The sequence below is a fragment of the Gigantopelta aegis genome, chromosome 10, assembly GCF_016097555.1.
Source record: "Gigantopelta aegis isolate Gae_Host chromosome 10, Gae_host_genome, whole genome shotgun sequence".
Taxonomy (NCBI): Eukaryota; Metazoa; Mollusca; class Gastropoda; order Neomphalida; family Peltospiridae; genus Gigantopelta; species Gigantopelta aegis.
In genome coordinates, this window is record NC_054708.1 from 48,877,614 (window position 1) to 48,892,249 (window position 14,636).

Consider the following 14,636-nt stretch of genomic DNA (forward strand, 5'->3'; position numbering starts at 1 on the left):
GCAGCAAGGGATCTTTTATTTGCGCTTCCCACAGGCAGGATAGCACAAACCATGGCCTTTGTTGAACCAGTTATTGATCACTGGTCGGTGCAAGTGGTTTACACCTACCCATTGAGCCTTGCGGAGCACTCACTCAGGGTTTGGAGTCGGTATCTGGATTAAAAATCCCATGCCTCGACTGGGATCCGAACCCAGTACCTACCAGCCTGTAGACCGATGGCCTAACCACGACGCCACCGAGGCCGGTCATGTTCATCGAGAAATGAACACTCCCGTTTCCTCGTCTGGACCAATGGGATGACGTTATGTTGTAATGAATGAAACAGAAATTTAATTATAGATACGTACATTTTCGTCCTCGAGTGTGTGTGTGTGTGTGTGGGGGGGGGGGGGGGGGGTAGGGATACGTGTCTCCTCGCCCCCACCCCTACCTCGATTCCTACGGGCCTACCATGCGTTTGGTGTACAAAACCTTTCACCTACTACTTAGGCAATCTTAAATTTATATTCACAGCAGTAATAATCTCTGAATAAGGATTTAACAACACTACGGCCAATAAACACTTTATACATTTTATAAATAACATTACACATCCTCAAAATGTTTTTTTCAAATGACAGCAATTCGTGAAACACAAGTATTAACATGGCTGTTTTTTGTAAATAAAACTGAAGCAAATTAAAATTTAAAAAAAAAAAAACGAAAAGAGAAAAAAAAAAAGAAATATCCTTCATTTGTTTAGCTATGGACATAAAAGAATATCAGAGTACTGGACGTAAGAATGCACAAGCCCAACACAGACATCCTAAAGAGAAATGAATTGAGGACGACGGCGAATTCTCTGAAAGACAACGTCTTCACCTCGATAAACCCGCTATGCCTTGACACCGGCCTTGAACTTGAACCCCCAGTCTGGATCATCACATTTTGTACATTCAGGTTTCCTCTCACTGTGACGTCACTGGGTGGATGTTCTTGCGACCTGTCTTTTGTTCGACAGGGACTGAAAGTTGCTACAGGTGCTATGAAGTACTTTGTAAACGTATGTAACGCAAATGAGATGCGGTCGGATTCCTCCGTGTTGTAAAGTGATAAAAGCCCAATGCTAAAAAGAGTTACCACGGTTCCAAGGACCATCAGGCTTGAAAGATAAATATCTGAAAAATATAAAAATCAAACTTACAAAAATTATTCAAGTGCAAGACATGTTCCAAATGATATTTAGCCGTGATAGTGCAAATACGAACAACGAAGGAAGGACATGTTTTATTTAACGACGCACTCAACACATTTTATTTACGGCTATATGGCGTCAGACATGTGGTTAAGGACCACACAGATATTGAAAGAGGAAACCCGCTGTCGCCACTTCATGGGCTACTATTTTCGATTAGAAAGAAAGAAATGTTTTATTTAACGACGCACTCAACACATTTTATTTACGATTATATGGCGTCAGACATATGATTAAGGACCACACAGATTTTGAGAGGAAACCCGCTGTCGCCACTACATGGGCTACTCTTTCCGATTAGCAGCAACGGATCGTTTATTTGTGCTTCCCACAGGCAGGATAGCACAAACCATGGCCTTTGTTGAACCAGTTATGGATCACTGGTCAGTGCAAGTGGTTTACACCTACCCATTGAGCCTTACGGAGCACTCACTCAGGGTTTGGAGTCGGTATCTGGATTAAAAATCCCATGCCTCGACTGGGATCCGAACCCAGTACCTACCAGCCTGTAGACCAATGGCCTACCACGACGCCACCGAGGCCGGTTATTTTCGATTAGCAGCAGGGAATCTTATATGCACCATCCCACAGACAGAATAGTACATAATATCACGGGCTTTGTTACACCAGTTGTGGAGCACTGGTTGGAACGAGGCGAACAACGAATGTAGAATACACATCTAGAATAAATCGCCACAAATTATCTTAACGCAGAAATATATAAAATGCTGCAATTAATGATAGACAATCACCTAAATTTTTTATATGGATACTAAATGTAAAGCATACATGAATGTGGAAGGTAAAACGTTCAACATCTATCTTTATAAATATACCGTATTTAGCAGCTTTAAGAATTAAAATGTGAATGTTACGAATGATCACAAACTGACTTCAGTTACTATGGGATGACCAACACAAATGTATATTTATAATTTATATTAAAATGAGGTAGCCAGTTATATACTGAGAGACATAAATAACGCAATGGGTATTTCGCTGATATTTTCTTATAAAAATGTTATGTCATCTGTATTAAGCATGCAGACAAATGACATATTGGTAACAACTGTAACTGAAAGAAGATATTTTCAAATCGGGGAAAAACATTGAATAAAATGTGTATTCACACAAAAAACAACTTTTTTTTCAATAACAGCATTTAAAAAAACCCCAACCATTACTTATCGTGGCATATTAAAAAAAGCCAGAAAAAAACTAAACATGGTCGCTTTTATAGGGAGACGGGAGCAGGCAATGCACATGCAAAATTATTTTTATATGCAGTGCTGTGTTGTTGTAATAAACACCCAAGTTATGCTTTTTACTGAAAACTCATTTAATTCCATATTTTTTCTGATTTCGAACAAAATCCTCTTTCACTTACAGTTGTTACCAATATGTCAGTTGTCAGCATACTCAATATATATGTTTTGACATTTCTATAAAAGATTATTTTTGAAGTACCCATTACGTTATTTATGCCACTCGGTATATATAAAACACAGGATAGAATCATTGCTTTTGTCATCAGTGGCGTACGAATTACTCTTTTATTTATAAAACACATCTGTTAAAATAGTTCTAGTGGTTCAAAACAAGAACATAAGGAATATATCTGTTCAACTGTTATGTCTATTTATAAAGACCGAACATCTAAAAATCGGACAAAAACGATAGAGATATTCCAGCAAAACTGTCAGGCGTGAAACGTTTTCGCCATGTATTTCCATAATTCTAACCACAATGTTAGTTGTAATCCATGTAACAATGCGGAGTGTTTTATTTGCGACCCTAAACCCTAAAGTGTTTGGCAGTAATGCTTATATAAATATTTTGGTATCCAGATTCGGGCATTTTTCATTTAATTCGGGCAAAAGTCAGTCTGCCCCTCCTCTCCACAAAAATGGGAGCCAGTACGCCTATGCCCCCAACCTGAACCACCTCCTGATCCGCAACTGTACATACATTATAATTATCGACTATTGGACAAAAACATACTTGAATTATCTATAACGAAGTTTGTTGATAACGAACCGCCCACCAAAACCAAACAAAAAACCCCAACACCCTCCCCCCCCGAAACCCCCCCCAACAACCCACCAACAAAAAAAACAACAAAAAAAACACACACCCCCCAGACAACCCCCCCCCCAAAAAAAAACAAAAAAACAACAAAAAACAATAACAACCCCGCATTTCTTACGTAACACGGATGTTCTCGTGGAGATCGGAGGCAGGTTGTTGGTTACTATGGTGAGTAGAACCACGTAGGCGAGTAGGACCGTCAGCGAGAAGGTGAGCCGCTCGCCGGAATCTATGGGCAGGAGAAAGGCGGAGATCATGAGAATCGAGTTGAGCATAATGGGCAGTAGCAGGTACTGACTGTAGAACTGCCAGCGACGTCTGAACTTCAGAGTGAACATCAGCGTGCGGAATGTGTTGATGTCGTCCGTGTCGTTGTGGAGGTAAACCGAGGACGAAACGAAGCTCCACTCGCCGTGGCGAGCATACAACTTTCTGTTGACGGGCATAGGCATTTGTGGCAGAAGCTCAACCTCTTTCTGCAAGATGAACACACTTCCGAACGTTCCAGCATGCATGCTAATATTATCATTAACACTAAGTTGACTAACACTAACCATAAACCTAAGCCTGGATGAACTGAATGGGTAGGACTTTCCTTTGGCACTGTCAATATAAAAAAAAACCCATTATAAATAATTCTCATAAATAGAGTTAGAGTTAGGGTTAGTGACAGTGCCAAAGGAAAGTCCTTCCACTGAATGCTGGAACGTTCGGAAGTCTTGCCACACACTGTTGTACTCTAATCTAAATTATTTTAGCGTGCCCCTTTAGGCAACGCATCACCATTTGTCGTGTCGTTACTTGCTATAGCAGCTTAATATAGTCCGCTTTAGGAAATAGTTCCTCATAAAAAAAAACCTAAACAAAACATACTACAAAATTCTGATATGCTTTTTGAAATCTTAGTTTGATGATTACACGTAGGTTGATATGTACAGTCTTTAAATAACCCTCTGGTTTGAAGTAACTTGTTATATGTAGTACTAACTGATAACAACTGTGCAAGTGGCATGGTATCACTTGTATAACAGCAACAGGAGGCGGTGGTCGGCCATAGGGGCGATTAATTGAATTTTTTGTAGTCGACCTATGTTGATTTTTGACACGGTACATGCTAGTTGAGAGCACTCCCTAAAATTAGCAATCACATGATCCTCTCGACAGTGTTGTATTTTTCACAGAATATATTCTGATATAGAAATTATTTGAACTGCATGGAGTAATTAATGGTGGTGTGTAACCTTCACCTCTATGGTTTTAGACACGTCCTTCTCAGGCCATATCTCTGGCAAGGCCAGTGAGCTGGCATGGGACGGATAAATTGACTTTAATGGCCCAATTTTGTTAATTGGCCCATTGGTTTAGGATCGATCTCCGTCTGTGGGCCTATTGGGCTATTTCTCGTATGTCAAAGACCGTGGTGTGTGCTATCTTGTCTGTGGGATGGTGAAAATAAAAGATCCCTATCTACTAATGAAAACACAAAGCGGGTTTCCTCTCTAAGACTGTATATCAGAATTACCAAATGTTTGACACTAAATAGCCGATGATTAATAAAAAAAGAAAAATCTTTAATGTGTTACAGTTAGGCCAAACAAAATAATAGTTGTTGTACCAATTTTCCTATCGTCCCTAGAAACAACCAGGGACACGTTTTCGTATTTTCTGAGAGGACACCTGCTATTTTACAACCCTTCACACGTGTTATAGTTCCCGTCCCAACCAGTGTCCCTCGACTGGTAAATCAAAAGCCGTGGTATGTAATGTCCTATCTGTGAGAAAGCGCATAAAAGATCCCTTGCTGCTAATGGGAAAATGTAATAATCTAATAAAAAATAATAAAATAATAAATAGTAATAATTTTACAAAAATTGACTTTACATACTTATCCTAATTTTTTCTGGCTTATGTAATTGGAACCACATATATTATTCTGTTTGGCCTTAATTTTAGTGACCCACAAAAGCACCATGACTGACCGTTGAATATCCCCACCCACTGAGCTGCACTGTACAACTCTGGGTGTCGAATGGGTAGTTCTGAACGTCGATCTCGCACATCGTGTTCATGGTGATGGGTAACGACCACAGCACGAACCCATCGAAGAATACTCGAGCTCGCCCTTCAGTGTTGTCGATCAAACCAGACGTTTTGATTCTGTAATTAATGAACCACTCCCCCAGTTTAAAACCCCCCCAAAAATCAACAAACTTTTAAATCAGTCATAAAACTTACATAGAGTAATATTCGATGGTACTTATTAAACTCCTGTATTAACATATAAAGTTAGAGTTTGTTTTGTATAACGACACCACTGGAGCACATGGATTTATTAATCATTGGCTGTTGGATGTCAACCATTTGGTAATTTTGATATATAGTCTTACACAGGAAACCAGCTACATTTCCCCATTAGTAGCAATGAATCTTTGATATGCACCATCCCGCAGTCAGGATATACCAGTCGTGGTGTTCTGGCTATAACGAAAAATAGACCAACAGGGATCGACCCTAGACCGACCGAGCATCAAGCATTAAGCGAGCATACGTATTAAAATATAAATCTCACTTCACTCATCTACGTAACTTTGTACTTAGCTTTGTTTGACATCCAACTGACGATGTATTCTGTGTGCTGGGGTGTCACTAAACATTAATCCATCCATCCATCCATCCATCCATCCATCCATCCACTCATCCATTCATTCATTAAAGCATGAATTGGAATAAAGTTTTCTAAGGACTGACCTCGCCGTTCAATGTCAATTTTTAAAAATCTCACAGATATAGTGTAGGGGCATGTGTGTGTGTGTGTGTGTGTGTGTGTGTGTGTGGTATTATATCTACCGGTACTAGATGTTATGTCATATTTGGTAAAATTCACCACAAAGTTAAAAAGGGGTATTTAGTGTCTTTCAAAGAGCGTCTGTTCAGTGTAACTCAAAAGTAAGAAGTGCACACATCTTTCTGTTAGTGTGTACAATGTGGACATTGACTAAAGCGAAAGTAAGTTTGCTAAGAAATTAAGAAATGTGCGCCATCTTGTAACTGTAAAATGGGTTGTAGGTCTTTCAGACTTAGTGAAGACCATCCATAAAGTATTTATTTTTCAAAATCAGATATTGTTTTATCACCCCTCCCCCATGTACACTTTTTGTACATTTGGTCATTACCACCACCACCACCACCACCACCACCACCACCCCTCCCGCATGTTCAGGTGTAAATTAATCTTCCACGATGAAAAGTACACCGGATACAATTAGGAGCATAAACTGCATCCATCCTACAATAAAATAATTAATTTTTATGCATGTACCCCTACCCCTTGTAATGCCCGACCCCCCCCCCCCCCCGGACAAATATACTTTATAGATGACCCCTTGCTGCAAGCTAAAAATATTAAAGATTGTTCGGTCCGACAACCTGATACAATACAGCACATGCTAGTATGTCATAAAAGTGGTTTCATCCCTTGTACCCCCAGAATCTGCCTGTGTAATACTGACATGTTTCTGCATAACAGAAAAACCTTGAAACATGTCAACACTATTTCTTGCAGCAACATAGATGGAATTTTCGACATGCATTAATAGCCTACGGTAGAATTTTCCACACTAACTTCTAGCTCTTACGTGAGGGCAGGAGCTAGTTACGTCGGTAGAGGATACACCTGGAATGCTTGAGTCGAAGGATTGAATCCCTTAGGTGAACCCAAGCTCTGATTGTTTTTGTTGTTTTTCCCTGTCTCAACCAGTGCCCTACGCCTGGTACATCAAAGGAAAAGTATACCGGTTTCCTTTTAGACTATATGACTAAATGTTTGACATCCAACAGCCGATGATCAGTAAATCAATGTGCTCTAATGGTATAGTTGAACAAAACAAACTTTAACTTTCTAGCTCTATGTTACTCCAACGCAAGGCATGTGTCGATTTAGTTGGTAATGGCAATTATGGAACACTATATTTTCTTGCATGCTGTATTACGGTTAAAAGCACTTTCCGTGCTCTGATGATGTTGATCTGGTTAAAGCACAAAAATCTGTATTAAGTATTACCTCTCCTGTGGCCCAGTGTGTTTTCTTGCTCCTACTAATGAAAAAATACATTTCGTCACAGCAGCAAAAGGAACATAGGCAAGGAAAGACACCTGCCAGGTCCTACACTTCATAGGTATCCAGTTATCGAAAAGTGTTTCCAGCGTCAAACGTAAACCATGGTTATAAAATATTCAGTTTCATGGATGTTGCTGTTGTGGCCAGAACCAAGATAAGTGTCCATTGTGTTTATTTGGATCTTAGAATGTTCTTCACTGACAGCATCACCTACTTAAAGTAAAATGCGTCTGTACTTGACAAGAAATATAATAAAGCCTGGAACAGTCTTTCTTCAAGAAATATGCCGTTGTTCTCTGGATTTATTATAAGCCAAAGGTCATTTGAAGAAAAAAGTATTCATCTTGAAACGATCCGAGAAAAAAGCCATTCCTTCATAAACATATCACACTGGTCATTGCCCATCTTAATAAGCATGTTCATCATATCACTGAAAGCTTGGACTTCAATGCCTCATCTATGCTCTGCTTTCTCTAAATATATTTTCCATATGTCCCAACCTAATATCTCTCAAACATATATTCTGAGTGTATTTGGTCTGTTGATGGTGTCTTGAGATTTTCCAACATCTTCATAGATGACTCCAGTTCTACTATCTCCTTTTATAGAAGCATTATTCTGTTCATGTTCCTGGTCAACAGCAACAACAGAGAATGGTTATCATATTTTTTCACTTTGTAGCACCCTGTCGAAATTCAGCATACACATCAACAGTGTATTCATTAAGTGTCGCCAAATCTTGCAAATGGACTGGAAGTCATCAAGTTTGTGTTGTTTCAAGAAATTAAAATGATAAAATACTTATATGCAAAAGGAATTTTGCTTTTGAAATGTTCAGAGAAAGTGCATTACTTTTATTTCCAACTGCAGAACTGGAAAACAAAACTGGTACGGGGATCATGATTCAGCTCTGTGAATCCATTCAGTCTTTGGCCGACATGTCATATAAATCATGCATGCCTTCTACTGTGGAATGGTGGGGATGTGTCGTATTAGCGGCTTTTGGGAAAGGCTGTCGTTCAGCCTATATATATATATATATATATATATATATATATATATATATATATATATATATACTAGGACATCCACTAATTCACTACCGTCGAGAATATCAGCTACCACTTTGAGTGCTGCCATCTTCATATGAAGACATCCGAGAAGCACAATTAAGTGATATTCACTATGACTTAATGGACATATACATTTGGTGGTTCATGATGATTATGAACATTTGGTTGATATTCAGAATGCCAACTTCCATCTTCACCACACATATTGAGTGATGAATAGGCAGCGTTACAAAAAAGACATACAAGAGAAATTATAGTCACATGGAATACAGCCCACGAGATAATCTCACTTTCGTCCCCACCGCACCATTCAAAAATGATTCCAGGTGCATGTGACGCATATGCCCTACAAGGTTCATGCCTGCAATATGTGCAATGGACAATAAATATGTTCAATTCTGATACCTACACTGGCTTTCATGGCAGCCAAAGTGGCCATTTTGAAAAATGGCTCCCACGACAATCACCAAATAAATCTCCAATTTTCCTATTTCAAAAATATTTCCATACATATGTCCTAAAATACGAAATGGCATGGTTTCATCATCAAAGACACACATTTGTCTCAGATGGTAATGAGTCGGATGATGTTGTTAATATTGAGTGAAACCTTTTAGTTGAAATCCACACATAATATTTGAGAGCATGTAATATACTAAGCTCACCATAATCAAAACTGTCATATATTCCCTTATTTTACCTAAGAAACAGAGATAATTTAGGCATATATAAATTTTATAATATCAACTAAATCCGCATAAGTTTTTAGAAGAAAAAAAAAGAGACTTTTTAACACTATATTCAATTAAAAATAGCTAGTAACATGTTTTATGACCCTGTATACCATATTCATACATAATATTGACTTATTTGTACAATACTCACAACAAGCTATCCACTGATATACTACATGACCATGTTCTAAAAAAAACCCACCTTTCACATTGATGCTTTAAGTCGATTTTGGGTACTGACCTTGAATAACGTCAAAATGACCTTGACCTTCATTAGAAAAAAAATGGAACCATTTTTTTATATTAAAAATAAATAAATTGTAATCTACACACTATAACAATTACAATCATGGACGGTTCCAAAAATGAACATTCAAGTCCCACGGAATTACATATGCCCCTACACTAATGTGGCACGTACTCGTTTTTCACGATTAGCGACGGCTTCCAGATCTTTTTGTGGCTGAGAATGATTTCTTCGATGTAACTGTAGTTGTTTGGATCCCATTGCAGACGACTGTCAAACCAGTTCTATAACACCAAGCGTATTAAATTACAAAATAATTGTTCATTCATAGATTGGAGAATTAAAAAAAAAAAAAAAAAAAAAAAAAAAAAAAAAAAAAAAAAAAAAAAATATATATATATAAATATATATAAAGAAGGAGCCGTATCTATATATATATATATATATAAACGATAAAGAAGGAGCCGTATCTAGCATAAAACAACTAGGACCGGCCTCGGTGGTGTCGTCGTTAAGCCATCGGAACATGATGCTGGTAGGTACTGGGTTCGCAACCCGGTACCGGCTCTCACCCAAAGCGAGTTTCAATGACTCAGTGGGTAGGTGTAAGACCACTACACTCTCTTTTTGCTCTCACTTTACGACTAACAACTAACCCACTGTCCTGAACAGATAGCCCATATAGGTGAGGTGTGTGCCCAGGACAGCGTGCTTCAAGCTTAATTGGATATAAGCACGAAAATAAGTTGAAATAAATAAATAAATAAACAGACAGACTGACTCACCGTACACCAGATAGCCGTCAGTGACATGGACGAAAGTGACAGACTGACTCACCGTACACCAGATAGCCGTCAGTGACATGGAAGAAAGTGACAGACTGATTCACCGTACACCAGATAGCCGTTAGTGACATGGACGAAAGTGACAGACTGACTCACCGTACACCAGATAGCCGTCAGTGACATGGACGAAAGTGACAGACTGACTCACCGTATACCAGATAGCCGTCAGTGACATGGAAGAAAGTGACAGACTGACTCACCGTACACCAGATAGCCGTCAGTGACATGGACGAAAGTGACAGACTGACTCACCGTACACCAGATAGCCGTCAGTGACATGGACGAAAGTGACAGACTGACTCACCGTACACCAGATAGCCGTCAGTGACATGGAAGAAAGTGACAGACTGACTCACCGTACACCAGATAGCCGTTAGTGACATGGACGAAAGTGACAGACTGACTCACCGTACACCAGATAGCCGTCAGTGACATGGACGAAAGTGACAGACTGACTCACCGTACACCAGATAGCCGTTAGTGACATGGGCGAAAGTGACAGACTGACTCACCGTACACTAGATAGCCGTCAGTGACATGGACGAAAGTGACAGACTGACTCACCGTATACCAGATAGCCGTCAGTGACATGGAAGAAAGTGACAGACTGACTCACCGTATACCAGATAGCCGTCAGTGACAGGATCTGCGTGCTGATGTCCTACAAAACACAAACAGTGTTACTCGGAGTTGACCAGTGTGTTACCTCCTTTCTATCTTAATGACTGTAACACCTGCGAAACGCTGACCTTCAGGAAATGTGCTTTCACAATACACTGTACATAACGTGATTTCCGAGAAAATTACAAAGTTAAAGTTAAAGTTAAAAGTTTATTTTGTTTAACAACACCACTAGAGCACATTGATTTATATTAGATGTTAAACATTTGGTAATTCTGACATATAGTCTTAAAGAGGAAATCCGCTAAAAATTGTCATTAGTAGCAAGGGAATTTTTATATGCACCATCCCACAGACAGGATAGCACTTACCACGGCCTTTGATAAACCAGTCGTGGTGAACTGGCTAGAACAAGAAATAGCCCAATGGCAAAGTTAAACATGTACATGCTAGAAAGAGTAAGTGTGTAGGTGCTTCAACAAGTGAACATTCAAAGTGAAATATATCTAAATCATCATATTAAATATGTATCTAGGTCATTATCAGGGTAATTTTGTAAATTTTATTTCTGTATGATAATCGACCAAATATACATATATATATATATATATATATATATATATATATATATATATATATATATATATATATATATATATATACATACACACACACACACACACACATATATATATATACACACACACACACACACACACACACACACACACACACACATATGTATACAAGACTGTAAACACGTAGATATATTAATTCTTACATTTTACTCACAAGTTTTTTCAAAGATATCATCACCAATGTGGTATTAACTATCGTTTTTGTGGATGGACGTACATCGATCTCGTACCCAGCGAGGATGGCAGAGCGCACTGTCATTTCATCTGTGGAATATTGGCACCACACCCCTGTAATTTAGATGACGAATGAACAGTCTCCATATAATGTATGCTCATCAAAAAGAGATTTAAATCTCGTCATTGATTTTGTTTTAATTACAAAAAAAAAAGAAGAAAAAAAAAAAAAAAAAAAAAAAAAAAACCCCAACAATTAAACAAACCAATAAAAAACCACAACCCCCCCCCCCAAAAAAAAAAACAAAAAACAAAAAAATCCCCAGTTATCTCACCGGCATCGCTGGTGTAGTGGTTACGCCATCGAACATAAAGCTGGTAGGTACTGGGTTCGTCTACCGGTACCGGTTCCCACCCAGAGTGAATTTACGACTCAGTGGGTAGGTGTAAATTCACTACACCAACTTGTCCCTCACTGACCATAACTCACTGCCCTGGACAGACAGTCTAGATAGCTGAAGTGTATGCCCATGATAGCGTGCTTTAACCTTAATTGCACAGAAGCACGAAAATAAGTATAAATGAAAACAACCCCACCCCAAAACCCCAATTAGCATTGGCTCTTTCCTTGATAGGGAGTAAAAAGACACAGTAATTGGACTATACCCAGCGATGGACGGCTGAAAAAAAACCCAAAAAACCCTATCCGTTTTAGTTCAGAAGTATACTTTTAGTCTAGCTGGAGAAAACCCTATATTACTGTTCCCGAATTGTTTTTACAGCTTCCCCACCCAATGCATTGTAGCTCAGGTACGTCCACGGTAGTTTACAACAGTAAAATTTACAACACAGAGCATTCAATCTAATTAAAATTAGCTCCACTATTACATGTGGATTTAACAGCAGCCCGTTGGAGCTCATGTCCAGTTGACCTTTCATTCGACCAATCAAAACCTTAATTGCAAAATCATGCCAGTGATTTGAAAAGAATTTGAAAACATTCGGGATTATGCCGAGGGTATACGAAATGATTCGGGTTAATTACGAAGTATGCCGGAAACTAATTTCAATATAAAATTCGTTTCAAGACGGAAAAAAAACCCCGTGATGGTATAGCCATAAAATCTGTTTATACTAGTATACAATCCAGAGTTTATTACTGCACTTTCCCCTTTTTTTTTCAATGTTGAAATAGACTAACAAGTTCGCCTATTGCATAAATAGTCTCGCCCAATATTTTTAGAATTTGTATGCTCCCGAATAACGTTATGAAAGGCGAAGTGTAATTGGTTGATATTTAAATTGTTATTTATAGATAAAATGTCACCTGTACATGAGAGCCCATGCAATGCTTTAGATCTACTGGTAGTAGACCAGTAGACTCAGCGGTTGCAAAACAAGGCGTCGCGCGGCGCATGCTCCGTTTACTACCCTCATTTCCGACGTCTATTTTCACCACAGTTGCTCAGACTCCAGTTCATATTTTCTTGAAGACATACTATCGTACGAAAACAAAAGAAATATCTAAAAGTCACTTTTTTCGATTTGCTGTCACATGCATCAGTTCACTGACAAATAGTTGATCACCAGTAATCTTTGACTCATCCACGACATCAATATACCTACCGATGTAACTTTATTCAGTTATAAAATGTAAACATTGAAAAAACCCCAAAAGTTCATCGTATCGCCGCCATTTTGTTGTTTTTCTTGCACTGGAATCCAAATATTTGTTTCTTTGATTAATAGAGTGTCAAACGGTAACCAGTATTTTATTAGTTTAAAGGTTGCAAGCCACCATTTACGTTTGCAAAACTTTAAAAGTAGTACTTATTAATTTAATTTATAAAATATCAAATAAATTGCAAAAAAAAAAAAAATACACAATATCATGGAATAGATAAATTTAACAAAGTATCTACATTGAAAAATTACTAATTTGGTGTGTGGTGTGGAATTGTATGTCTTAACCTATAATACATGTACAGTTTATGCTAATAAAGGTTCTTGTTTCTTTTTGAGGTTTTTTATTTTATTTTTATTTTTTTGGGGGTGGGTGAGGAATTTTATATTTATAAATTTATAAGTAAATAAATATATACACATTTATAAGTGATAAAATATTAATTTGTTTTTAATGTTGTTAATTGTTGTAATAGGTAACCTGGATAGTTTTTATAACTTAGGTGGCATTAGTGGAAACAATTATTTTTAAATCTTAATAAGTAACTTTATTCTAAACTGATGAAAATTGTTTGCATGTTTTTCTAAACATACCATAAAATATGCCCAATGAGCATGTTGTGTAAATTGACAAATTGATTTAACATGATCTTAGTATGCAAAATGTACATTAAAAAGTTAATTATTTCAATTTAATGGGCTTTTGAGTTTTATAAACAGTTAAAATTGGGCAAGTGAATTTTCAAATCCACTGGTTCCATGGCAAGTGAATTTTAAAAAACAAATTCTAGAACCCCATATACATGGAACGCTTGTAACAGTTGGATATCGCTTATTCCTGCACTGACCAATCACATTCAAGGATAGAAATGTGATTCATACTTGTTCCAATCTTGGGCCAACATTTTCACCAACTATATGCATTACTAGTGGACTACATTGCAAACGTCTGGGGTAACCGACTCCGGCCCATAGACACCCCCCCCCCCTCCCACCGTGCCCCCATTACTGAGTGTCTGTAGCTCTCGATACCCCCCCCCCCCCCCCCCCCAACTCCTACTCTGACAGTTCCAACGCCTTCTAGTACTTCATTTTGCAACCGCTGAGTAGAGCTAATTTTAATCAGATTGCAGAGCATTGATACTGGTCGTTTCGCACAATAGTCGTTTAGTACCTAAACT

The 14,636-nt window shown here is 38.2% G+C and overlaps 1 protein-coding gene across 1 annotated transcript; it reads right to left on the minus strand.

Annotated features, from left to right (window-relative positions):
• Window positions 1-559: 559 nt before the first annotated feature.
• Window positions 560-11,857, minus strand: LOC121383664 (acetylcholine receptor non-alpha chain-like). The gene is made up of 7 exons (XM_041513758.1): window positions 11,816-11,857; window positions 10,956-11,000; window positions 9,669-9,778; window positions 5,303-5,480; window positions 4,435-4,454; window positions 3,442-3,926; window positions 560-1,158 (listed from the first exon to the last, which is right to left on the minus strand). The coding sequence occupies exons 1-7, from the start codon at window positions 11,855-11,857 to the stop codon at window positions 740-742; spliced, it is 1,299 nt and encodes a 432-aa protein (XP_041369692.1). The 3' UTR covers window positions 560-739.
• Between the last annotated feature and the right edge of the window lie 2,779 nt (window positions 11,858-14,636).

What these genes read in the sequence shown, in the direction of transcription:
- LOC121383664 (XM_041513758.1), bottom strand. Translation starts at nt 11,857, where the DNA reads ATGACAGTGCGCTCTGCCATCCTCGCTGGGTACGAGATCGAT. An exon ending in TCGCTGGGTACGAGATCGAT is followed by an intron (nt 11,001 to 11,815) that starts GTACGTCCATCC and finishes TGTGTTTTGTAG; the next exon opens with GACATCAGCACGCAGATCCT. An exon ending in GTGGGTGGGGATATTCAACG is followed by an intron (nt 4,455 to 5,302) that starts GTCAGTCATGGT and finishes TGCTAATTTTAG; the next exon opens with GGAGTGCTCTCAACTAGCAT.